This window comes from Dermatophagoides farinae, chromosome 3, assembly GCF_024713945.1.
Source record: "Dermatophagoides farinae isolate YC_2012a chromosome 3, ASM2471394v1, whole genome shotgun sequence".
In the NCBI taxonomy this organism is placed as follows: Eukaryota; Metazoa; Arthropoda; class Arachnida; order Sarcoptiformes; family Pyroglyphidae; genus Dermatophagoides; species Dermatophagoides farinae.
The window spans coordinates 5,334,809-5,359,545 of NC_134679.1; the positions used below are offsets into that span (position 1 = coordinate 5,334,809).

The following is a 24,737-nucleotide window of genomic DNA, read 5'->3' on the forward strand; positions in this document are numbered from 1 at the left end:
GGTGGTATAAAAAAAAAAAAGAAAAATCCCAGATACAACTACAGCAATATTGCTCGTTTCAATAGAAATATTTTTCTACCTCTTTGTCTTCATCTTCATCAATGGCTAATGACATTACATGTTTCTGCATTAAGATGATTTGGAATTGATTATCACCAGTTTTTTTTTCGATCGAATCATATAAACCACCTGTGACAATGATGATGATGATTGTGTCTTATCTTGATATATTAAAATTTTAATGAAAAAATAAAACAGATCATATCATTCCATTCAATCAACCATAACCATTGTCTGTGTGTGTGTGTGTGTGTGTGTGTGTATGGATATCAAGATGTTCAAACCTGTTTACACCTGCAGTACACACTCTAACAACAATTTTGGAAACAAAAATTATTCGTATTTCAAGTTTCGTATGATGACAAAACATCGTATATAATATCGGTCATTATTATTGCTCGTTCATTGGACCATTACCTCAATCATCATGATCATTGTATTTTTTGGGAAAAAAATTTTTTTTAGATAACCAGAAAAAAAACGTTCTTTTTTTTGGTTTTTTTCACAAAAAAAAAAAAAAAAAAACAAAACAAAAAACAAGTTGGTCGGCTCTCTTTTGTCATTTTCTCTCCGTCATCATCATCATCATCATCGTCATCATCATCTTTGAATTGTTTCCACTTTTTTATTTGTAAACAAGTATAGTCAAAAGTAAGAGAGAAAAGGTTGACCGAAAAAGAAAAACTTACAAATTTCAAAAAAAAAAAAAAAAACGGGACAACAATAACAACAACAACAACAACAGCAACAAAAATCCATTGTCCAAATATGAACGTAAAAGTGAAGTAAAGTGTTTGCCCATTATAATATATTCGGGTATATATGGCAACAACAACAACAACAACAAAAGGAGAAACTTGCACATTTTCAGTTTTGTATATGCATCTATTTGGCGTATATAAAGAGAATTTTCTTTCTTTTTTCTTTTTTTTAATTCACAGAGAAACAGTCGAATATACATGGACTAAATTTAGTTTTCTTTTGTGCCTTCTGGCTCTTTTTCGGTCTTCAAAATCATCATCATCATCATCAAAAACAATAATAATGATGATGATGATGATCAATGGTCAATCATGGCATACCACAAGCCAACAAAAAGTGTGAACGTGTTCGTGTTAGAATAATAGAGAGAGAGAGAGAGAGAAACAGACAATCTCCATCCTAAATTCATACATTCATGATTATTATTTGAGAAGAAAAAAAAAATTTAAAAACTGATGTGTTGCATGTATGTGTGTGGCTTTTTTTTTAATTTTTGGGTGTACGTGAATCTTATCATTTCATTTGTATGTATGTGTCATTTTATTTTCTGTTGTGGTTGTTCTTGTTGTTGATGATGATGAATGTTTTCACAAAATTCTACAAAAAAAAACTTGAAATTTCAAAAGAAAAATACCGGAAAAATACTAATAAACCACGTATATATATAATTTATACATTGTAAGATAATCGAAAAATTTAATGAAGATTCGTGTGTCTGTTTGTGTGTGTTGCTTTCAGATTGGTTAAAAATTTTTCCCCATTTTTTTTTGTTTCATCATTTCGTTGAAAATTTCTCAACAAACATCAACATCCAATGACTATGAATTGAAAATTGAAAAAAAAAAATTTTTTTTGTCGATTTTTCGTCATCATCATCGTCATTCATATATTGGCCATTAATTTTGCTGGTGATGGTGGTGGTCATCATTAATTTAAATTTATTCAATTTCAATTTGTACTCGAAAATCGTTTCTTTGTGTGTGTGTGTGTACGTTTATCGTTTATCTTAATTATATATTTTTTCTCTTTCTAAGAAAAAAAATTTTTTTTTTGTCAATATAAAAATTTCGTTTCGAATGAACATTCTTTCACACACACACATTCTTAATTTGTTGTTGTTGTCGTTGTTGTTGTTTATATTTTTGTGTTTATAATTTATTCTTAATTCTTTTTTTTTGGTTTCGTGATATGTTTCTCGTCGTCATCGCCATTTTATTGTTTATTGATCAAATCATATGATAACATTGATCATCATCAAGTTGAAAAGGGGGTTTCTTAATGAAAGTGTTTTCTCTTTTTTCATTTGCTGTTTCTGTTTCTGTTTCTTGTTCTGTCATCAAAGCGTCATAAATAAACCCAAACAACAACAACAACAACAACATTACAAAGAAAAATTGTTGCTGTTGTTGATCATCATCAAATAGTGAAATTGAAACCTTTTTTTTCATTATTGTTTGTTTGTTTGGTTGTTTGTTTTTTTGGTTAAAAAAATTCAAAATAATACAGACAAAATGACTACTGTAATGTCAAAACTTCGTGATTTATCCGATCGTATTGGTGTTCCATATCCACACATTACTCGTACTATATCCGGTGCATTGGTCATTTTATATGCAGCGAAAATTTCATATCCATTAATTGGAAATTATCTGACAAATTCAAACTACTACAACAACAACAACAATAATAATAATAATAATAATGATGATGATAAACATCGAACAACAACAAAATCATTTATTCATAATAATGGAAAAATTGATCAATCAATTTCGATCGATACATCGGCTACATCGATTGAAATTCTTTCATCCTCATCGGATGATGATGATGTTGATGATGTTGATGTTGATAAGAAAAAATTTCCAAATAATCATCATCATCATCATCATCATAATGATCATCTTGTACGGCTGGTATCACCAATAAAACCGGGCGAATCAAGCCAAGAACGTTTTCTAAATTTTGGTCCACAACGTACAAGTAAAATAATGAATAAATTGGAAAAACTTTTTGTACAATTAATGATTGAAATTCGTCATCTAACCGGTATCAATGTTGATTTCGTCATACAATTAATTAAATTGATACGTATTATGATACCGAAAATTGCATCATTTGAAGTGATCATTTTAATTATGCATACAACATCTTTGATTTCAAGAACATTTTTATCCATTTATGTTGCAAATCTAGAGGGACGTGTAGTTAAACATATTGTTAAACGTGATCTACAACAATTTACAGCATCGATGACCAAATGGCTACTTATATCGGTACCAGCAACATTTTTAAATTCATTGATACGTTATTTAGAATCCAAATTGGCATTAGCATTTCGTTCACGTTTAGTTAGCTATGCATGTGGATTATATTTTAATAATGAAACCTATTATGCTGTTTCTAACCTGGATGGCCGATTAGAGAATGCTGATCATTCATTAACTGATGATATTACTGTATTTGCTCAACATTGTGCACATATGTATTCACATGTTACTAAACCATTGTTAGATGTGGCTGTTGTTTTATTAACATTATTTCGTATGGGACGACAAATGGGTTCCAATGGTATGCATGGACCAATAATGGGTACATCTATTGTATTCTGTACACATCTAATATTACGGCGTTGTTCACCACAATTCGGAAAACTTGTATCGGAAGAAGCACAAAGAAAAGGTTATCTTCGATTTATTCATTCTCGTATTATTTCTAATGCCGAAGAGATTGCATTTTATCGTGGTGGCCATGTTGAACGTACTGTATTGGATCGTGCTTATCGTTCATTAACAAGACAGATGAATCTTATTTTTCATAAACGATTATGGTATGTTATGTTGGAACAACTTTTAATGAAATATCTTTGGTCAGCCACCGGTATGGTTGTGATTGCTACGCCAATTATGCTTACCGGTATAAAGGCAATCGATAATAAACGTAATAAACAACATAATGATCAAAGTGAAGATATTTCCAATCGAACCGAATATATGATGACAGCCAAGAATATTTTGATCTCCGGTTCAGATGCAATGGAACGTTTATTATCATCATATAAAGAGGTAAACTGTTTATTATGAGGGATAAATTTTACGGGTTTTTTTTCATCTATTCATAGTTAACCGAATTAGTTGGCTATACAAATCGTGTGGCCAAAATGTTTACCGTTTTTGAAGAGGTTGGTCGTGGTCATTTTAAACGTGATTCACATGCAAATAAATCAATTTCGATGACAAATGAAAAAGCTATGATTATGTATGATAAATCTGGATCGCCATTAATCCGTGGTGAAGTGATTATCGTACATGATTATATAGAATTGATTAATGTTCCAATTATTACTCCAAATTGTGATATTGTTGTTCCTAGTTTAACCATAAAGGTAAGTTTATTCAATCCAAAATAAAAAGTTTATATTGAATTTTCATCAAATCCAAATGTGAAATAGATAACTGCCCAAATGCATCTGTTAATCACTGGTCCTAATGGTTGTGGAAAAAGTTCACTTTTTCGAATAATGGCCGGTTTATGGCCAGTATTTAGTGGCCGTTTAGAACGGCCACAATCAAGAGAAATGTTTTACATTCCACAAAGACCATACATGTCATTGGGAACATTACGTGAACAGTTAATATATCCGGATACGATAAAAATAATGAATAATAAAGGAATTCGTGATGAAGATCTTGAATCAATACTTGATCAAGTTCATCTTCGATATATCGTAACTAGAGAAGGTGGCTGGAATGCTAAAGGCGATTGGAAAGATATATTAAGCGGTGGAGAAAAACAACGAATGGGAATGGGACGATTATTCTATCATCGGTATTGTTATTATTGATTATTATAATAATCATACAATTCAATTCAATCATTTTTTTTATTTAAAACAATTTAGGCCAAAATTTGCACTACTAGATGAATGTACATCGGCCGTATCTATAGATGTTGAAGCACAAATGTATGAAACAGCAAAACAATTGGGCATTACATTGATTACAATAACACATCGTCCATCATTATGGAAATTTCATACACATTTATTACAATTTGATGGTCAAGGTGGTTGGCATTTACAATCATTCGATCAAAATAATGATTATCGTTTATCATTGCATGAAGAAAAAGAATCATTGGAACGATCATCATTATCTAATGTTGTACAAAAACAATCTCGTTTACAAGAACTTTGTCCACTATCAGGTGAATCCGTTGATGTTGTTCTTGTTTCTGATCATCATCATAATAACCATAAACATAACAATAGTAATGATGATTTGAACAAATCAAATATGTCAAATAATAGGTAGTAGTAGTCATCAATTGGCAATATTTGTTTAAATTAAAATAAATTTGAATTTTTTTTTTAATCAATTTATTAATGAATTAAGATATGAATTAAGAAAACATGATAAGACAATAATAAATGCGAATAATAATATCAATATCAATATCCGTAACTATATATATTTTTTAAATGTGTATGTGTGTATTGATGCTAACCAATGACAATAATATAACACAAAACAACAAACAAACAAACAGACAAAAAAGAATGATTAAATCAAAAAAAAAAATTAAGAAAATTCATGAAGCCATCGAATTTATCGATTGTTTTTGATTTGTAGATGATGTTGATGTTGTTGTTGTTGTTGTTGACATGAAAATATCATCGATTTCCGAATCGATTGTTAGATTTGGCAAACTATCATCATTTGGGCCATGTTCATTTAGAATATTTAGATAACGTGCACGAGCTATTTCACTTTCTTCTTCTAATCCTAATTGATAAGCTAGATTTTGTATCTCTTTAACTTTATCCAATAATGCCGATGCTGTTAAAGAACCATAACCATAAAGCATTGATAGTTCTTCTTCATCGAATCCTTTTTGCCATTCTGGTCTATTATTATTATTATTGTTTTGGTTATTTGATGATTTTGTATTAGCTTTATTATTTGTCGAATTGGTCACAATACTCTCTGTTGGACTTGTAGCACGAGAATCACTATCATCACCATCTTCATTTTCATTTGCCGTTTCTAAACCATAAGCAGTGATGGCAAAGGACTTGACCATCTTACGTGAGTCCGATTGATTATTACCGTTTGAATAATTATAGTTATGTTTATTACAACGTAGATTATCGCCGAAATTATTAAATGATGAATCATCATCATCTTCATCATCATCGTCATCATAATCATCATCGTCATCGAGGATTTCATTTTTCACAATAGTCGATAGATTTATTAATGTTGGATTCCGAGTTCCATTAGAATTATTCTTGTCGAATTTTTTACAATTTTTTTGTGGTGAATCATTCGATAATTCATCATCTTCACTTGAATATGGTGATGTAGTGGCCAAAAATTTAACTACACCTGAAACTAAATATGGAAACCGGAGTTAAAAATCGAATTAAATTTAAATGAAAAAAGGGCTTACCTGATTCGGGCCATAATTCTGGCGATAATCTATCCAGTGTTTCATCTGCAAATAATTTATCATGGCGATTCTTTTTTTTCCTTTTTCCATTCTGATTCTCTTCAATCGATTTTAGTTCGGCATCGTCATCTTTATCATTATCAAGTATGCAATCGACATCCATTGGTTGATTACCAACAATAGCAACTTTTGATGGATTAAAATTAAAATTGCTTGGAATTAAATTCAAATTAACCATCGGCTTTGATTTAGTCTGTTGATTTTGTTGGCCATCCATGGTGGGTGTGGTGACAAATAAATTATTAGTATTCAAAATGACCGGCGTGGTCGATATTGAATTTGTTGCCTGTTGAATTGGATTGTTTTTTGTTTTACCTGTCGATAAATGTATTCATTGAATTAATGATTAAATTACAAACAGGATAATTACCATGATTATTAGTTGAAGATGCTGGTAATTGATGTCGATGTGTTAAATTTTGTGAGACAAAATTCAAATGTTGATGATGTGGATGGGCACGATTAAAAGAATTATTATTGGATAAATTAGCTGGTGTCACAATCGGCGTTAACATTTGCACGGTTTGTGGTTGTTGTTGTTTGATGTTACTGCCGCTGTGATTAGTGGTCATTACTGTTGCAGGTATTGTTATGGCATTTGACGCTGAAGCTGTAGCTGCAGGTACAGTAGCGATCTGATGAATTTGATTACTTATTGGCTGATTGGATACAGGATTCATTTTAATATTAGCAATTATACTCGTAGCTGTTGTTGTATTGCCAAATGTGGATATATTTGGCGTAACCAATGTTCCAGGGGTTGCGATTGCCGCTGCTGCACTTGAATTTGCATTTGTAGCCAGTACCATACTCGGACGTAATTGAACCGATTGTCCGGGATGTGAAGCCGCTAATATTTGAGCTGCATTAGTAGCACCATTAGCCGTTCCAGTAGAATTTCCTGCAGCTGTTAAAGTGGGTGCTGTTGTCAGAATCATGATCTTTCCTTTATTAACAATCGTATTATGATTGGTAGCAATCAGATTGGACATTTGTCCATTATTAGTCAATATATTTGCACTAGCAGCAGGAACTAATATGAAATTATTTAAATTAAAACGTGGCCTCGCTGCTTGAATAGACGTTGGTGTTGCCGAAACTGTTCCTGAAACTTTGAAATTAGAATAAAATCGAAATTGTAAACATCAATACAACAAACATATATGACTTACCAGGAGTTTGGCCTGGCTGTAATTTTGTATGATCCATTAGCAGTATAGCTATTATTATTAATGATGATAAAAAAAAGGTGATAAATCTAATTCTAGATGAAATATAGTGATCAAAATATGGAAAGAAAATTCTATGATAACAAGAATGAAGATTATATTTAATATATATTCTGATTATTTAAAAAATCGAATGATAAATTTCAAAATGAAATAGAAAACACAAAATATCCTTGGATTTGATGATAGCTGAATTCAAATATTTTGTATGCGTGTGTGTGTGTGTGTGTATGTATTGTAAAATATTGGCTTAAAAAAAGCGCTCCATTCGAAAGCGTATAATATTGAAAAAATGGAAATACACAAAATAGAACCAATCAACAACACAGTATATCTTGATGTCAGTTTACACACCTACATGTGGTAGTAGCATAGCCACAATGATAAATGAATTGACAAGTGCTTTACAATCGATAGTAGCGACACTCGAATTTCTGGCAATTTTCTTTTATAAAAATATTTTGCAGAATTTTATTTTTGAAAATTTTGAAAAATTCTTAATTTTTATACAATTCTGTCAATTTTTTTTATTAAATTTTTTTTTTCATATCTGTTTTCACGTGTTTAACACAAATTAATTTGACTCTGTTATGTGTTGAACACATTACTACAATAAACAACAAAATTATCAAATTGATTGATCATATAGAATTGTCCATGGTAGAATATTCCTATATGAGATATTATTCATGCGCAGCACAAGATTGACTTATTGAATTCTTATATATTCTGAATATTGTAACATCACCAGTCACATTCTATTTCTAAAAAAAAGGACATTTTATTGGTTCGTTCGAAACAACTAAAACATTCCAAATAAATAAACAAAAATGTAAGTTGTTCATCATTATCAATTTCAAATCAATTGATTTTTTTTTCTCTTACGAAAATTTTCATAAGGAATAATAATAATCAATCAAATTCAAATGCCAATCAACCAAAATCAACATATCAACGTCCAGCTGGTATGCAAAATCTATTCGGTCAGGTGGATGAAGTAAAAACAACAATGGAACAGAATATGAAAGAAATAATGGAACGTGGTGAAAAATTGAATCAATTGGAAGATACTAGCCGTGAAATGATGTCTGGTGCACAGAATATGAGTAAAAATGTTCGTGGAAAGAAATGAAAAAAAAATTTTTTTTTATTCCAAAATTCAATCAAAATTGAAAATTACTTTTGGAATCGAAATGCAAAAAAAAAATGATTTTGATTGCACAGAAAAATTAATTAGTGTGTTTTGTGTGTTTTCATGTCGTTGTTGTTGTTGTTGTTATTTTGTAGTTTTAAAATTTAAGAATATTAGAAAAATGAAATAAAAATGATGATTACTGATTGATGTTTGTTGAAATAAATATAATATAAATGGATACATGTATGATTGGCTAGTTACAATGGTTAATTCTCCAGTCTAATGATCGGGTCCATCGTTGATTATTATTATGGTGGTCTTGTTGGAAATCGTAGTCCTGGTGATGATGGTCGGCTTGTAAATGGATGAAAATAATATCTATATATAAATATGACACAGACGAAATGAGAAAAGGAAATTTGATTTTGGTTTTTGTATTTGAGAAAGATAGATAGACAAACAAAAAAACTTGGAAAAAGAGCGAAAAAATCAAACATCATAAAAAGGAAAAAGAGAACATATTCAAAACATAATAAATAATATAAAATAGTAAAACAACAATCCATAGACAGAAAAATGAAGAAGATTTTAAAATAATGGTCTATACTTTGATGATATTGATGATGTGGATGTTTCAGCTCGGCTTTGGAAATGTTGCTGACTTCCATGTTCCTTGGTAATGAATTTTACATCAGAATTAGAATGAATATAAGAAAAACAAAAGAGAATTTCATTTTCTCAATACCTACAGTCGTCGCCGTACTTGTTGATGATTGTTGAACAACAGCAGCAGCAGCACTAGCTGCTGAAGTTGATGATGTTTGTATCATTGTAGCAATACTTGAATGGATTTTTGTTATAATTTCCAATACTTCACAGGTTATTTTTCCGGCACCAATTTCATCACTATTTGATACCATAACAATTCTATTACATTCAGCTAATGGTCCGGCTATTTCAGCGGCAACCTAAGATCAAAAAAAAAAATAACAACAAAAAATTCAGTGAACTGAATTCGGATAAATCATCATCATTTTAACACATACCCTTGGCAGTGTATTGAGAATCATTTCAATTTTGGCAGCATTTTCATAATTTCTATATGCATCAGCTTTTTGTGCAAGAATTTCGGCATCAACTTTTGCTTTAGCATCAATTACATGTGCTTCAGCATCACCTCTTAATTCGATTGCTTTTGCTTCAGCTTCCGTTTCTCTTATTATACGTTCTTTATTTGCTTCAGCTAATTTTTCCAGCCTATAACGTTCAGCATCGGCAGCTTTCATTATTGTTGCTTCTAATTCTTTTCTTTTACGTTCAATTTCTTCTTTTTGTATTTCAATGTCTTGTGTTTTTTCAATAATTTTTACCTGCATTTTTTCTTCCATTATTCTTTGCTGTATGATGGCCGTTTGTAATGCTGTGGCTAATTCAGCATCTGCTTTTTTCGTATAAATTTCTGCATCATAACTAGCTTTTTTTAATTCAAAATCTCTTTGTGCTTTAGCTATTTCCGTTTTATTAGCCAATTCTGCTGTTTGTTTTTCTTCATTAGCTAATGCTTCTTTGATTGTTGCATCTCGTTGTGCTTGTGCTTCACCAATTCTTGCATCACGTTTTACTTCTGCTGTTCGTGCCTGACCTAATGCCTTTAGATATCCTTCATCATCATTGATGTCTTTGATCGTATACGATACCACTAATAAACCCATATCGACTAGATCGGTAGAAGCTACTTCAAATACTTTTTTTGAGAATTTTTTCCGATTCTTATAGATTTCTTCCACAGTCATTGAAGCCATTATAGCACGTTGATGGCCTTCAAGTGTTTCACGTGCAACAATCATAATTTCTTCATCGGATTTGCCAAGAAATTGTTCACACGCTGATCGTAACATATCGGCATTTTGTCCTTGAATTTTAACCTGAGCAATACCTGTAACGGAAATCGATACACCTTGTTGTGTATAAACACGAGGACTTTCAATCACCAATGTCATTGTATTCAATGAAATTCTATATTTAGAAAAGTTTCGATTAAAAGGAAACCAATGTTTATGTTTATATAAAAAAATAAACCTTTGAACTTTTTGTATACCAGGCCAAACAAATACACGACCACCTGGAATCATCAATGGACGACGATGACAACATCCCGATACGATTAATGCTTCATTTGGACCACAGGTAACAAAACCAGATTTTTTGGCCATTATCAGATCGAATGATTCAATGTTGTCAATATTATGCTACAATTATAAAAAATGGACATTCGGATAAACACATCATTTGAATAAAAATTTGATGAAAATGTGTTTATATTTCAAATAAATACAGCAACAATAAATGGAGTATACCATTTTTTCTGACCATGGGTTTTTCTGTGATGGGAGCGGTGAATGATTGTGTGTTTTGTTATGAAACACATATGAATTGCATGCACTCACATACACAAACACACACACACACATACGAAATGGCCTAACGGTATAGAGCTGTCAAAATAAATATTGGCAATAATAATTCGTTTGAATCCCCAGCAATTCGAATGATATCATGTCCAAATATAAAATACTGAACATTTATCGTATAAAACGCGGGCAAATAGAAATGGTTCACCCGCCGCTGCCTGTCGTCATCAGTGGTTTGACATTCGACCCGAATCGAACACAAAAAAAAGATGTCATTTTATTTTATTTTTATTTGTATATAACACAATTTATATTTGGAAAATAGATATATTTACATCAAAACTATTACTGTTTATGATGATTTCGATTAAAAATCTAATTCATTCATTCCAATAAATTGGATAGATTATTATCGTCATTGGTTAAAATGTAAATCCACGACGGCTACCGCCACCACCATTGGATGCAAACCAACTTAAACCACGAAACAATAAATATAATGCACCAATAGCATAAACGATGAGATCTCGTTTATTACGATGACGATTATCAATTTCCAGTGCATCGATTCGATGTGATAGTTGAAGTACACGGCGACGTAGATGAATAAAATTCTGTGATGATAATTGTGGATCAACATCATCATATTCACTATAAATTTGTATATGAATAATTTAAATTTTAACAAACAAAAAAATATTCATCACTTACATTATGGTAGAATCATTCATTCGAGATACCATCGTATTGTCCATCATTGATTTATTCATTTTTGATGATTGTATGGATGATGAATTTAAAGCTTTATCCAATTGTTTGATAGGTTCAGCATAAATTGGTGCAGCATCTTCATAACGAAGTGTTCTTGGCGGTGTAGTCAGCTGTAATAATGATTCATCGTGGTTTGATTTACCAAACAATTTATCTTCCAATTTAATTTCTAATGGTGGTTCCCGAGAAGTTGTGATATGACTTTCGCCTCCTATTCAAAAAAAAAAAAATATTTAAAACAAATAAACAAACAATCAAATGTGTACCTGCAACACGAATACATTCTGGTACTTGCATCATTTTAGCTTTATCTTCTGAATCATGAAAGGCTAAAATGGCTGGATCATCAAGCAATTCATTATAGGATCCTTCTACTGCTTTAATTTTGTTTGGTACAGTCATTTTTTTATTTATATCGATAGAATAATCTGTATCATAGTATGGACTTTCGACCATCTCTTCAGGACTTTTGAATGCTGTTGATGATGACATTCGACGTTGTTATTTTGATGTTTTAATGGTCTAAAATGAAAAAAAAAGTATAAACAAACAAATCTGGTGGTTTTTCCCAGCTATGGTGTTTCAAACAATTTTAATTTTAAAATTAAAAAACAAAACACATGCATGCATGAGTGACCTATTCGGCTATAAGCCAACGAACGAAAGAACTAAATTGAACCAAATGTTTCGGTTGTGATGAACGACTCAAACAACACTATCGATCAAAGCTCATTACAATCGCGATTTTTTTTTCGAAATTCAAATTTCAAAATTCCATAAAATTTTTATTAAAATTTAATAATTATTTTTGAATTAAATTAAAATAACAAAATACACGAGATGTATAGATGAACAAGTTTTTTGTTTTGTTGGTCTTCAATAAAAATATATAAAACAATTTGACACGTTAAATTTTCCATAATATTATGGTGAGGTAATACACATAATAATAAGTTTGACCCGTACAAAATGCTACCTTTTGATCGAACCTTTTCTGATATTTATTAGTGGTTGTTGTTGTTTTGATGGACAAGATGATGTTGGAGAATGTGTTGATGAGGATGATGATGAGGCAGCAGAATCAATTATGGAAGAATCGTGCATTGATTTATGAATGAATTTAGTAGACGGGGCAGTAATCTCATCTTTCAATGCTTTTAAATTATTCGTTTGTGGGTTGTTTTTCTGCAATCGAAGTGTTGTATTTGAATCTTCAGTCATACTATGAACGATAGTTTCCATGCTGGAAAATTCGGAATATCGTTCATCCCATTTTGGACTATTCTGATCATCCGATGATTGTGATGTAACCGATGGTGTTGATTGTGAAAATATTATTTTTGGTACTAATGTTGATTCGATTGTCGGAAATGAAAGTAAACGATTTTCGGTCAATGTTGATTCTTTATCCGTATTGATTATCGTTACAGTTGTATTATCATTTTCACCATTGCTACTACTGTTACCATTACTAGTGATCGGATCGCTGACAGCAGATGTAAATGAATCGATTGAAGATGATGGATGCATCACTAAAGATCGTACGGTATGATAACTACCAGTATCCGATTCAGTTGATGCTTGTTTGAGTGTTGTTTCATTACGTTTCTTCAGTATTCCAGGTGGCATTATTCCTTTATTACTTGATGAATTACTTGAACCTTGTGAATCTGATGATGATTGTTTTACCATTATTTTATTTGCTGTTTTTGGACTAGATAAACGTAATTTTAAATCTTCATCAGGAATTTCCTGACTTTTTTGCCGTTTAAAACTTTTCTTTCTAACTGGATTCGATGTGGTCATAGTAGTGGTAGATGTCGTCTCGGGAATCAACGATGGTGATAATAATACATCCGGAGAAGTAATTTGTGTAGTCGTTAATAATGGTGGATTGACTGGTTCGGGTTGTGGCTGTGATATCGGTAACTCTGATGGCTGAAGTATCTCTTCGGGTGGAGAAAATGGTTTAGGTTTTTCTGGCAATGTTGCCGATGGTTGATGATGACATCGAATATCTAACGGTGTTCGTTGTATTGATTGTCCCATCGCCAATGAATCTGATGCCGTCGGTATGGTTGGACTAACATCATGTAATGATAATAAAGCAACCTGTTGATCCTCTTCTTGAATATTCGGTAGACTTTGATAATGTAACCAATTATCTTGACCAGTTTCTTCTATTACTATTGGTTTATCACGTTGATAAATTGTCGGATCCATTGATTGTCTTCGTTTACGATTTTCATTAAATGGTAAATCTTGTATTGATTTTAGGGAAAAATTTCTATTTGAATCCACTGATGGCGGTGGCAGTGGTAATCGAGGATTTGTTCTCGTTCGTGTTTTTGAATGTTGTGATGATGATGATTGTTGTTGACCGATTTCTTGTACTCTCATTAAACTTGAATTTGATTCGGAACTTGAATCATATTGATATTGGAATCCTCTACCACCGATGGAACGTATTTGTAATGTATTATCATCATTTTTAGTATCATCACTAAATGTAACTTTCGAACGAAATGGCCGTATCCTTAATTTAGGATCAGCTTGTCGGGATGGTTTTATCAATGATTTATATGGTTTAAATGTTCGAACTGTTTGTTCGGCTGTTTTCGTTGAACCTAATGAACTTAATGATGAATTTTTCGATTGTCGTCGTAAATTTGATTCTAAAATCTGATTGAAAACACTTATCTATTTGGGTAACAAATTGTAAAATGAGAAAACAAATTGAATAATTTTAAAGTTTAATATATCACATACCGGTGCATTGGCCATTTCTTTTGAATACACTTGCAAAGGGGATTTATGAGGACGAAAAATCCTTGCCGCAGCAGTCTGATTAGGCCATTGATAGGTTGTTTCACCCATCGTAATAGCAATGGATGAATCTGATGTGGAAAAACTTGATTGTTTATATAGGATTGGTTGTCTATCATCAATAGACTGTTGTTGCTCTGATGTTGGTTGCTGATTCTTATTATCATCATTGTTGATTGTGGATGCTTCATTCTTTGGGCCATTATCACTCCTAATTATATATCATACATATTGAGAATAGGGATACCGATAATTAGTAATGAAATTGTTAAGGTCAATCAAACATGCATTATTCAAAATTTGTGTTAGTCTTCGAATTTTGATGATTCCAGAAATGAAATGTGATAATAATGGAATGGTTTTTGTGTAAAGATGGAGAGAAATAGAAAGAATAAAGGTTTTTTGTTTGTTTGGTGATAAATAATTATAGCACCAGTGGTCAAATTCTTACCACCTGATACCTTGAGTGTCTTCATTGGCCTTTCGTTGTTCTTGTCTATTCATTGGCCAGACACTAAGTTTGGATGAAAGCGATGCTACAGAACTTGTTGCTGGTTGTTTATTATCACCAATCACTGCTTGCTGCCGTAGTTGCTGCTGCTGTTCAGTTTGTAGGAATGTTGGCCATGATGAATTTGTTGGAACAAGTTCAGGCATTTCGCTTTCACTCAGACCAGTTTCGACCATCAATTCGGAATTGAATGAATCAAAACTTGAACTTAGTTTACGTTTTCTTTGACTACTAAACAATGACCAGGAATTATTTCGTGCTACAGCATCACGATTACTTTGTATTGTTGATGGTTCATCATCACTATCGGCACCATTTTCATCTTCGAATTCCGGAATGACCAAACCATGTTTCTCCGTAGGAACACTATAGAAAAAAAAACGTTAATGCATTATTTGTAAAACAAATATTGAGCTTACTGAAAGGCAGCTACAGAACCACGATAGGTTTTTACTTTATGCGCGACAGCGGCTTCAGTATATGGCAGTTTAATGTCCATTTCATCAAAGTAATTATCTTTGATTAACGGTGGTGGATCTGAATTAAGAACATCAACACCCAAAAACGATACTTTTAAATGTCGATCAATGATCCAATTCAATTCAAAATCTTCATCATCATCACCGAATGGATTTATCAATTGTTCACCAAGCTATTTTATTGGTGAAAAATTTTATTAATAAATCTGATCAATTCATTAAATGACAAGAGCTCACTTTGAGTAATCCCATATAGAGAATGAATTGAAGCATCGTAAATATTGGAATGTAATATTCACCGTAAACATGTTGTTTAGCAGGATTTATATGTTGACGGCCTAATAATGATGCCAAAAAAAATGCTTGCGTTGATAATGTAACTACCTATTGTTTCAAAAACAAACAAATTGTGATTGTAAATTTATCATTCTAAAAATAACAACTTCTTGTTACCTGGGTATAAACTAATGGAATGCTGACCCAATCATAGCTCCATAATAGACCACATTTGCTACGAAATTCATTGAATTCCTGTTTTTTCAAAGAAAAAGAAAACAACATGAATAAATAAATTTGTAAAATGATGATGAAAAATTAATTACATACCTCCATAATTAATTTGATTCCGCCCGAATCGGTTATACGACATTCGGATTTAGCTTCACGTAATAGATTAACGAACCATGTGCATGGTATCCAGAATGTATTAAATTCATGTGATGGTACAGATTGATAGATTTCTAATTCAGGACGAGACATAAAACCAGCTTCAACAAGATGTTCTTTAGTTGGAAAACGTCTTTTCACTGGAATACTAATCGAACGTAATACAAGCACTAATGTTAGATTTAGATAACGCATCAATGTACGACGAAGAACACGTGATGTAACATCATTGCCAGGAATATAAAGGGCTATGATGTTCATCAATCTAAATTATATCAATAAAAAAAAATGGCCATTGATTTATTTGAAAATTATAATTAATGATAATAACATTACTTATCTGGCCATGGAATAGCTGTATATTGTTGCCACCAACGTGTAGCAGTGAATGATACGTAAAAGCCCAATATGAATGATAATGGAATTACTTCGACGAATGCTGAACAAAATATCACGATATGTTCATAGTATCTAAACAATTAGTTGAAAATTACATATCAAACATAAGTTCAATGATCATCATCATAATGATTATAAAAGAAAAAATTGTAAATAAAATTTCAATTCGAACGATTCTTGAGAATTATTCGACGACACACACACACGCACATATGACGTATAAAAAAAATACACAATGAAAATTGACTCATTTTTTTTTTGGATGGAATCCAAACTACTAATGTGTGTGCTAATTTGAATAATTTTTTTTTCAAATATTTCTAAATTCTAATGTAAAATTCTGTTTGTTTGTTTGTTTATTTATTTTTCATAGGTCCATTTTAGGAAAATAATAGAAAAAAAAACTTTTCAGAAAGATTTATGTCTCAAAAAAAAAAAATTCCAAGAAAAAAAACTTGTTGATTGCTCAATTCGAACAAAACAAACATTCGATTATACTGCCGGAAAAAATTCCTTCCACAAAAATGAAAAATAAAAACCAAACAAATGATTGAGACAATAAATCTCTAAATTGAAAAAGTGAAGTGATGTGTTTAATTTGATTAATACAAACATTATCAAACATGATCATCAATATAAAAAAAAACACATTTGTTTCGACATTGAAAACAAGCAGAAAAAAAGTCAGTCATTCAATATAATTTAATTCGAAGCAAGAATTCCGAAATTGGCTACAAAAAATAAATGATGATGATGTTTTTGAGTAGATCGACAATGAATAAAACATGAATACATCTTGACGACGACAACGACGATGAAGACGACATCATTATCATTCGAATCGACATTCATTCGATTTTGCATTTTATAAATATAAATATCAAATTCATGGTAAGTGATTCGTTTTTTTTTTCTTATTCATTACACGAAATACACACACACACACACACACATGCACTAGTAGCAAATTATTTCCTTAGGAATGAAAAATAAAAAAAAATTGCATACACTACACAATTCTATGCTAATTATTATTATGATTATCATTATTATAATTATCGTCATTATGAAAAAGAAAAAAAAAAGAAATTCTAAAATTCTTGAAATCAAAATGGACCAAAATTTTAGTGAATTTTTTTTTGTTTTGTTTCAAAAATGTTTTCATTTCACATAATGGAAATAAATCATGAACCACCAGAATATTCTCGGCAAAATTTCATCATCTTTGAATATTCTGGCCGGGAATTTATCTTTTTTTTCATGTTAATTTTGTTGTTATAATTAATAACAATGATGATGATGATGATGATGATCATGTAGTTTGTGTGATGTGTAAATTTAGCCCTAACTTTCTTTCTTGTTTGTGATTCATTATACTTGGGAATAGTTGCTTTCTATCGCTGTGTGTGTGTGTGTGATATATAATTTTTTTTTTGTCCAACAAACAAACAAACAAACAAACGGGAAAAAAATAAAGCAACAATTATTGTTAATGTATTGGTTGTGTAGGAGTTTTTGGTGTCTGTTTTGGTGGCGATGAGAATCAACTCAATGAAACAAGCGACAAGAAAATTTTTCTTCACTTTGAAATAGTAATAATAATTTATTGTATTAAAGCAAAGCTAAGCAAGATTTCAATGGTGAAAAATTCCCTGATTCATCATTATAATTCATTCTTTTAAGAATTGTGTTTTTCGAATGATTTTTCTGACCAATCATTCCGCTCTGTATGATACAATGTCCATGTGTTGAACATTTGTTTTTTCTTTTGCAAGATAAAATCTGTGCAAGTGAGAAAATTTTTACTAATAAGCAACATATATAGAATTGATGATTGATTGATTGATGTTTGTTTGTTTGTTGATGCTGATAATGTAATTAATAAGTGAATGAATGAATGAATGACATACTTTTTATAATAATCAGTCATCAAAAAATCATATGTGAATGCAATGCACATATAGACGGCCACAAACAATAATAATTCTTTGTATAATAATTTCCAAATGCTACCTCGCCAACGCCATAGAAGCCGAAAAAAGCCTCCGGTTGATGAGGAAGCAACATCGTATTGATAGCTGACTGTCATTAGAATTCAATTTCTGTATTTTTTTTTTGTTGTTGTAAGAAATTGAACCAAATATTCTTGCCAAGCTATATTATTTCGGTTTCTTATTTGTAATTTGTATTTTGCTTGCTTGTTCGAATCACTGTAATCACCGTCGCTGCTAATAAAATTGAATTACGAATTCCGATTTCCGTTTCTATTCTTCAATCTTGATTGTTTGATTACAAGGAAGATTATTATTATTATTATTATTGGAATTTTGTTGAAAGTTTTTGATCCAATATTGTTTTTGTTTTATCGTAAATAACATAATCATGATGATGATTATGATGATGATGCTGGTGATGATAATGATACATCACAAACATTGTATCGATGATTACTGGATATTGCCTATCATAATCAATGATCACAAACATGATAGATTGATTTTTTCTTCCTCTTGTTGCTGTATTGTTGTTGTTTGTAAAAGATTATTATGATGGTGATAATGATTCGAATGTTGAAGAATGTTGCCGTTGTTGTTGTCGTCGTTGTTTTCCAATTAATTTGATGTACATTTTTGTCGATAGTAATTTGAAAATTTAATAGACACTATAAATTTTATTTTTTCTTGTAGTCATTCATTTTGTTTTCAACAAACATTATTTTCATGTTCGTTACACTAGATATCAAGATTTTTTTTTTATCACATACACACACACACAAAACAGAATAAATATGCTTTCAAAACAACAAAGTAAATCTGGAACAGAAATAAAATCACACACATATATCACATATGGATCGATGTAATCGATTATATCATTCTATTGATGAAAAAAAATCATGATGAATCAATTAGAATGAATAAAGAAAAAAATTGTGAATGATGATATGCAATGAAAAAAAAACGTGTGTTGTGTGTATGTGTTTGTGTGTGTCGGTCGTATAACTTGTTGAAGAACGTTTTTCGTTTTGGAGCCGATATCGAGAAAAAAAATTCGCTTTGAAAATCATAAATGAATTTTCCATAAGCTAGCAGAATTAAATTGGAATTTCATTGAAAAGATTTCTGTTCTAGAAATGAAGAAATTTGTTTTAGAAAGAAAGAATTTGATGCTACTTTACTATCGTTGATTTTGTTTTTTTTCTCTTGCTGAACTCTAACTAATTCTATTCATTGGCATAAGAGAATTGTACATAAAAACTAGCAGCAATAACCTCGAGATTTTTTTTTTGTTTGCTTTCCATCTACTGAAAACTTGTATCATCATCATCATCATCAGCGATAATAATTTTCCAAGAATAAAGAATTTTGATGATAATAATTATGATTCTTTAATGATGATAATTCTGTATATAATGTGTAATAATGAGAGATGAAATGAAAAAATAAAGTACAATTGATTCTCTACCACTATAATCATCATTGTCATCATTATTATTATCATCAGCAATGATGCCACGCCGACAACGTTTACAACCACCACCATGATGATCACACAATCATCAACAACCATACGATGTCACCACCACCACTATTACAATTCAATGTCTGTTTTTTTTTATAACGCTGAACCAAGATCATATTTGTAAAAGACAGTTTTTTTTCACATGTCGTCACGCTTCGTCGTCAAGTTTTTTTTTTGTTTTTGTTTTTCAGCCTCGTTTTTTTTTCTTTGCTAGAATATTTATTAATACTATACTATATATACATTCTGTTAAAGTTTAGTTGGTGTAATTTTTTGTCGCCCAGAATGCTCCAAATATTTCCATGTTTTTTTTCGTAATTCTATTTTTTACTTTTCGTTTATTCTTGAATGATGATGATGATGATGATAATATTATTACATTTATACATACGTTATAATGGATGCCAAACGGCATTTTTTTTCATTCTTTCGTCTTTCTTCATTTTCAAATGTCAAACCGCCACTAAAAGTATAAACATGATACTATCATGTTAAGCCTAATCAGTAATAGGGCAATGATCATCATCTTCATAATTCATAAACCTAGATGTGTTTTATAAACAAGTGAAAAAAACTTTTCTCTTAGCCATTTAGTGCGTGATTTTTTTTCTCACCCATATTCTACGATGAAATCCAATTTAAAAAAAAATTCAAAAGAAAATGAAACAAATTTTCAATTCGAAACGGAAACTGATTTTTTTTTAAACAGTATAGAATCGGTCTCAAAGATGTCGCTTCTGGTTGAAAACATTAATAATTAAATATTCCTTTCACACATATATATATAGAGAGAAAGAATAATCATGTTATATTCAAATTAACATTTATTATTGTTCGATTGAATTAAATTAAAACAGACCCTTTAATAAAATTCGGGCACTGGGAATTATAAAATTTACGGGCAAATCCACTAATAATTGAACGGCCATATTTGCCTCCGGCTTATCGTTATCTAATTAAAGGACAAAAAAAACCAGCAAAGCATAAATATATGCTCAATGAATGGAATCTATTTATGAATACTGATTAAGTAATGTAAAAAAAAATTGTCAATAATCGGAAAAGTTTCGATTATTGACAAATGACTTTTTTTTATTGTATCGAAAAAAATGCTAATTGTAACTAGTAATTTACAGCCATACATGTTATTGACATTTTTTTTGGCAATTTTCCATGTTTAGTTTTTTTTGTCTATGTTGTTGTTTTTGGATTTTTATTCAATGACAAACTACAATTGAATGATGAATTTTTGTTGAAAAATTTCATCCAGACACTAGCTCTAAAATATCTCGATATATAAAATTTTTAAATTCATAATTTCAATATATAAATCGTATTTACAAGAATAGCACCATCTTTTGAAAATCATCAGCATTTTCAACATGCAAAAAAAAATAATGACAGTGAAGCTACCATTTTGGTGATCGATCGATCCAGAAAAATGTTTCTTCAATTTCATTAGGAGAAAAAAAAATCTCTTAATCCATTCGGATGATTGAAAAAAAAATAGAAAAAGTTCTGGTTGCCAAGCGAAAATTTTGCACAATAATAATTGAGTAAAATTGATGTTTATCATGAAGTTTGAAAGGAAATTATCCTCTGAATGTGAATACAAATTTCATTGTCTATCTGTGATGATCAACACACAGTTTCTAGGAGGTCGACTTTTTATATATTTACAGATTGACAAAAAATTGATGACAATAATCAAGGGGTAGAAAAAAAAATCATTGTCATTTCTAATTGAACAGATTGACATCGACAGGGATCCGAAAAAAACCGAACTTTTACCGTGTGTGTGTGTGTGTGTATGTGTGTGGGTGGAAAAAAAATCACCAATATAATAAAATAGAAAAAAAGTTAATGCCCGTAAGCAAATTAAATGTAAACTTTGTTTAAAAATTGAAAGAGAAAAAATTTTCAAATTTCCTATTTTACATCTGTATTGTATGCACATTGGAGAATAAGAAAATACAATGACAACAAACGATCATAAGTGACAATTTTATTTTCTAAAAAAAAAAAAAAAATAAAATAAACTTTTCCTTTTGAGTCCAAAAATAAACAAACAAACAAACATCATGATCTCATATATGATGACCGGCTAAATCTTTGGGCAAACCATTTAATATTTAATGTTGATGTTTTTTTCAAATTCAAGATGCTAAAATCGTTGTAGTTTGTTTTGTTGTTGTTTGATTATAAATTAGCATCAATTATAACTGATAATAACGTTATTTGTCACCTGAAACAGATATATTTATTGATGTTATAATTGTAGTTGTAAATTCAAATATAAAAAATGTATAGAGAATTTTGTGATTAAACAACACATTATGAATTGTTACCAAATGAATTGTTTTTGTGAACATTAAATATACATTATTATAAGACATGATGATTATGTTAAATGTCTCCTGATGAATTTTATCTAATTCTTGATTCATGTATTATTTCATCATCATCTTTATCATTAAAATGCTCGTTTAGTAGGAAAAGTCATTTCTTTTTTTTTCTCCATTCATTTATTCATTATTTATATCGTGTTTAGAATAAATTAATTTATCATTCCAAAAATAATGATGATTAATCATTTCAGCATTTTGATGTTTCAAGATTTTTTTTTTTTTTTTGATGTTTTACGTAGAAAAAAATGGATCATGAATGTTTGACAAAAAAAAATAATGAAAAGAAAAAAAACATCAAACCAAGCAAAAAAAAAATGAAGATGGAAATTCAAGCAAGCAAATGAGAATATAATGAAATTATTTAATTTTTTTTTTCAAGATAACGTGACAAAGACAAAGACGAAATTTTTCATTATTCAATATTTTCATTCAATTTCCGTTTGATCATCATTATTATTATTATATTGTTCCAACAACAATAAAAAAAAATTGACCCAGGCATTTTAATAATAATGATGATGATGATTTTTTCTCCATTCATTTTTCATTCCACATTGTATTGTCAATTTTATTTTCATTGCCATTTTTTTTTTTGGTATTCACTAATTTTAGAAAATTGGTTTTTTTCAGTTTATTTTGCCACAAAAAAAAGATGCGGAAGAAAGAAATTTCAATGATCCAAAATGTTTATAAATCTTTTGATTTAAATGTTGCATTGAATTTTCTAATTTTTTTTTTGCATTGATTAAATGACTGACTGACTGACTGAAACACCGCAATTGAATGTACAGAATGAAAGTAAACAATTTAGATCTTTTAATTTGTTTTACCGAAATCATCATGTGTAATCGATTCGATTCAATGAAAAAAAAACCGCTTAAACACATCTTCATGTCCAATCTATAAATGGAATCGTTTAGTTCTGAATAAAATGAAATGAAAACTTCATTGGAAAAGTGTGAGAATTTTTTTTTTTTTTTTTTTGGTACTACCACTAAACTTGTGAAAAAGGGCAAATAGCAATTTATTCTTTTTCTTCTAACAAATAAACAATGATAATGATGATGATGATGATGACGACGCAGTAGTTCTTTTTATTTTGAAAAAAAATTGTTATATATCGTATTCGCTATGGGACAAAGAACGTGTCCTTTTTTCTTGTTGTTGTTGTTGTTCAAAGTTGAAGAATTTTGGTTTTTCAAAAAAAAAAAAAAAATAAATAAATAAATAAAGTGCTGACTTTATGATAGATTCTAAGAAGAATATTATAAAGGGAAATTTCTTTTTTCTTTATAAAGAGAAAGTGATGATGAACAACACGAATGACGAAAACTTCTTTATTTAATTTCATCATCATCATCATTAAACATGCAGTATTTGAGCACGAAAAACTTTCATAGTATTTTTCAATTTGGTGTGGTGACATAAAATTTCATCATTTGTTTGAACCATTCATTATCATTCTATATGCAATAAATTGCTCATTCATCATCATCATCATGTACTGAATTGAAACCAAACAATTTATGTTATTTAAATAAATAATCAGTTTATTTTCTATGATCTTTGATGATGATGGATAAATAATTTTTTTTTTGGTGATCCATCAATCATACCAAAAGGGTCATCAATGTAATTTTCTTTGATGAGTGTTGGTTGTTTCATCATTTAGAATCGCTCATGATGATGATGATGATGGAAATTACGGAATCGATCGAATCGTTTAGTATAAATAATAATAACACATCTGATCAATAAATACTGGGACAAAATTTTTAAAACTGAGATTTTTGCAAGAAAAATTAAACAGAAACATGTAGAATCCTGTATGTCATAGACCTGGTAATGAAAGAAAAAAAATTAATTTGATTAAAACGTAATGATAAAGTTAATAATAATAATAATGTAATTTAAGTTGAGTTATTTCTACCTAAATATTACTCAGGTACCTCTAATATTATTTATATAATTAATGAATACTGAATGATGGCTACGGTTACTATGGTGTCTATCTAAAAGAAAAAAAAGAAAAAAAATTCACCTTTTC

The 24,737-nt window shown here is 30.0% G+C and overlaps 7 protein-coding genes across 12 annotated transcripts in view; 3 read left to right on the top strand and 4 right to left on the bottom strand.

Moving 5' to 3' along the window:
* The first annotated feature begins 789 nt into the window (after positions 1–789).
* On the top strand, positions 790–5,276 carry LOC124495012 (ATP-binding cassette sub-family D member 2). The gene is made up of 5 exons (XM_047058317.2): positions 790–876; positions 1,002–3,887; positions 3,944–4,207; positions 4,274–4,650; positions 4,724–5,276. The coding sequence occupies exons 2-5, from the start codon at positions 2,334–2,336 to the stop codon at positions 5,133–5,135; spliced, it is 2,607 nt and encodes an 868-aa protein (XP_046914273.2). The 5' UTR covers positions 790–876; positions 1,002–2,333; the 3' UTR covers positions 5,136–5,276.
* LOC124495013 (uncharacterized) lies at positions 5,253–7,856 on the bottom strand. The gene is made up of 4 exons (XM_047058319.2): positions 7,506–7,856; positions 6,704–7,444; positions 6,274–6,648; positions 5,253–6,215 (listed from the first exon to the last, which is right to left on the bottom strand). Exons 1-4 carry the CDS (start codon positions 7,540–7,542, stop codon positions 5,413–5,415), a joined length of 1,956 nt encoding a protein of 651 aa, XP_046914275.2. The 5' UTR covers positions 7,543–7,856; the 3' UTR covers positions 5,253–5,412.
* A 210-nt stretch (positions 7,857–8,066) lies between these two features.
* LOC124495016 (uncharacterized) lies at positions 8,067–8,694 on the top strand. The gene is made up of 2 exons (XM_047058325.2): positions 8,067–8,394; positions 8,463–8,694. Coding segments are annotated over exons 1-2 (234 nt in total). The 5' UTR covers positions 8,067–8,392.
* Flo1 (flotillin-1) lies at positions 8,694–11,273 on the bottom strand. Of its 3 annotated transcripts, none has more exons than XM_047058322.2 (6): positions 11,055–11,273; positions 10,777–10,946; positions 9,744–10,713; positions 9,447–9,665; positions 9,305–9,369; positions 8,694–9,075 (listed from the first exon to the last, which is right to left on the bottom strand). In XM_047058322.2, exons 1-6 carry the CDS (start codon positions 11,166–11,168, stop codon positions 9,006–9,008), a joined length of 1,608 nt encoding a protein of 535 aa, XP_046914278.2. In that variant the 5' UTR covers positions 11,169–11,273; the 3' UTR covers positions 8,694–9,005. The 3 variants fall into 3 exon arrangements, with proteins under 3 accessions (XP_046914278.2, XP_075585352.1, XP_075585353.1); XM_075729237.1 differs by having other exon boundaries at positions 9,443–9,665; XM_075729238.1 differs by having other exon boundaries at positions 10,777–11,273.
* A 110-nt stretch (positions 11,274–11,383) lies between these two features.
* Positions 11,384–12,560, bottom strand: Tango11 (transport and golgi organization 11). The gene is made up of 3 exons (XM_047058324.2): positions 12,146–12,560; positions 11,820–12,090; positions 11,384–11,759 (listed from the first exon to the last, which is right to left on the bottom strand). Exons 1-3 carry the CDS (start codon positions 12,369–12,371, stop codon positions 11,531–11,533), a joined length of 726 nt encoding a protein of 241 aa, XP_046914280.1. The 5' UTR covers positions 12,372–12,560; the 3' UTR covers positions 11,384–11,530.
* Positions 12,561–12,623: 63 nt separating this feature from the next.
* Positions 12,624–19,853, bottom strand: LOC124495011 (uncharacterized). 2 transcript variants are annotated; one of them, XM_047058316.2, is made up of 9 exons: positions 18,671–19,853; positions 16,698–16,832; positions 16,302–16,626; positions 16,149–16,226; positions 15,933–16,079; positions 15,636–15,868; positions 15,157–15,582; positions 14,649–14,916; positions 12,624–14,579 (listed from the first exon to the last, which is right to left on the bottom strand). In XM_047058316.2, the coding sequence occupies exons 1-9, from the start codon at positions 18,847–18,849 to the stop codon at positions 12,852–12,854; spliced, it is 3,519 nt and encodes a 1,172-aa protein (XP_046914272.2). In that variant the 5' UTR covers positions 18,850–19,853; the 3' UTR covers positions 12,624–12,851. The 2 variants fall into 2 exon arrangements, with proteins under 2 accessions (XP_046914272.2, XP_075585344.1); XM_075729229.1 differs by having other exon boundaries at positions 15,160–15,582; positions 18,671–19,770.
* The window catches only part of LOC124494818 (uncharacterized), a 28,979-nt gene continuing 21,375 nt past the window's right edge, over positions 17,134–24,737 (top strand). For 2 of the 3 annotated variants that reach the window (XM_075729230.1, XM_075729235.1), the window contains exon 1: positions 17,134–17,651. Coding sequence is in view for 1 of the 3 variants with exons in the window: in XM_075729234.1 (XP_075585349.1) it covers positions 17,649–17,651 (3 nt within the window). In the remaining 2 variants the exon portion in view is untranslated. The remainder of the gene's footprint in view (positions 17,652–24,737) is intronic. The other variant, XM_075729234.1, reaches the window with a different exon arrangement.

Excerpts from the sequence above, each read along its gene's own strand:
- LOC124495012 (XM_047058317.2), top strand. The coding sequence starts at position 2,334 with ATGACTACTGTAATGTCAAAACTTCGTGATTTATCCGATCGTATTGGT. Across the intron at positions 4,208-4,273 it reads TTCCTAGTTTAACCATAAAG|ATAACTGCCCAAATGCATCT; the intron begins GTAAGTTTATTC and ends AATGTGAAATAG. Across the intron at positions 4,651-4,723 it reads GGACGATTATTCTATCATCG|GCCAAAATTTGCACTACTAG; the intron begins GTATTGTTATTA and ends AAAACAATTTAG.
- Flo1 (XM_047058322.2), bottom strand. The coding sequence starts at position 11,168 with ATGTGTGTGTGTGTGTTTGTGTATGTGAGTGCATGCAATTCATATGTG. Across the intron at positions 10,947-11,054 it reads ACCCATGGTCAGAAAAAATG|CATAATATTGACAACATTGA; the intron begins GTATACTCCATT and ends TTATAATTGTAG. Across the intron at positions 9,370-9,446 it reads CAACAAGTACGGCGACGACT|GAACATGGAAGTCAGCAACA; the intron begins GTAGGTATTGAG and ends TTCATTACCAAG.
- Tango11 (XM_047058324.2), bottom strand. The coding sequence starts at position 12,371 with ATGTCATCATCAACAGCATTCAAAAGTCCTGAAGAGATGGTCGAAAGT. Across the intron at positions 12,091-12,145 it reads AGAATGTATTCGTGTTGCAG|GAGGCGAAAGTCATATCACA; the intron begins GTACACATTTGA and ends TTTTTTGAATAG. Across the intron at positions 11,760-11,819 it reads ATGAATGATTCTACCATAAT|TGAATATGATGATGTTGATC; the intron begins GTAAGTGATGAA and ends ACAAATTTATAG.
- LOC124495013 (XM_047058319.2), bottom strand. The coding sequence starts at position 7,542 with ATGGATCATACAAAATTACAGCCAGGCCAAACTCCTG. Across the intron at positions 7,445-7,505 it reads ACAGCCAGGCCAAACTCCTG|TTTCAGGAACAGTTTCGGCA; the intron begins GTAAGTCATATA and ends CTAATTTCAAAG. Across the intron at positions 6,649-6,703 it reads ATCTTCAACTAATAATCATG|GTAAAACAAAAAACAATCCA; the intron begins GTAATTATCCTG and ends ATTTATCGACAG.
- LOC124495011 (XM_047058316.2), bottom strand. The coding sequence starts at position 18,849 with ATGACAGTCAGCTATCAATACGATGTTGCTTCCTCATCAACCGGAGGC. Across the intron at positions 16,080-16,148 it reads TTCCATTAGTTTATACCCAG|GTAGTTACATTATCAACGCA; the intron begins GTAACAAGAAGT and ends TTGAAACAATAG. Across the intron at positions 15,869-15,932 it reads TCTATATGGGATTACTCAAA|CTTGGTGAACAATTGATAAA; the intron begins GTGAGCTCTTGT and ends CCAATAAAATAG.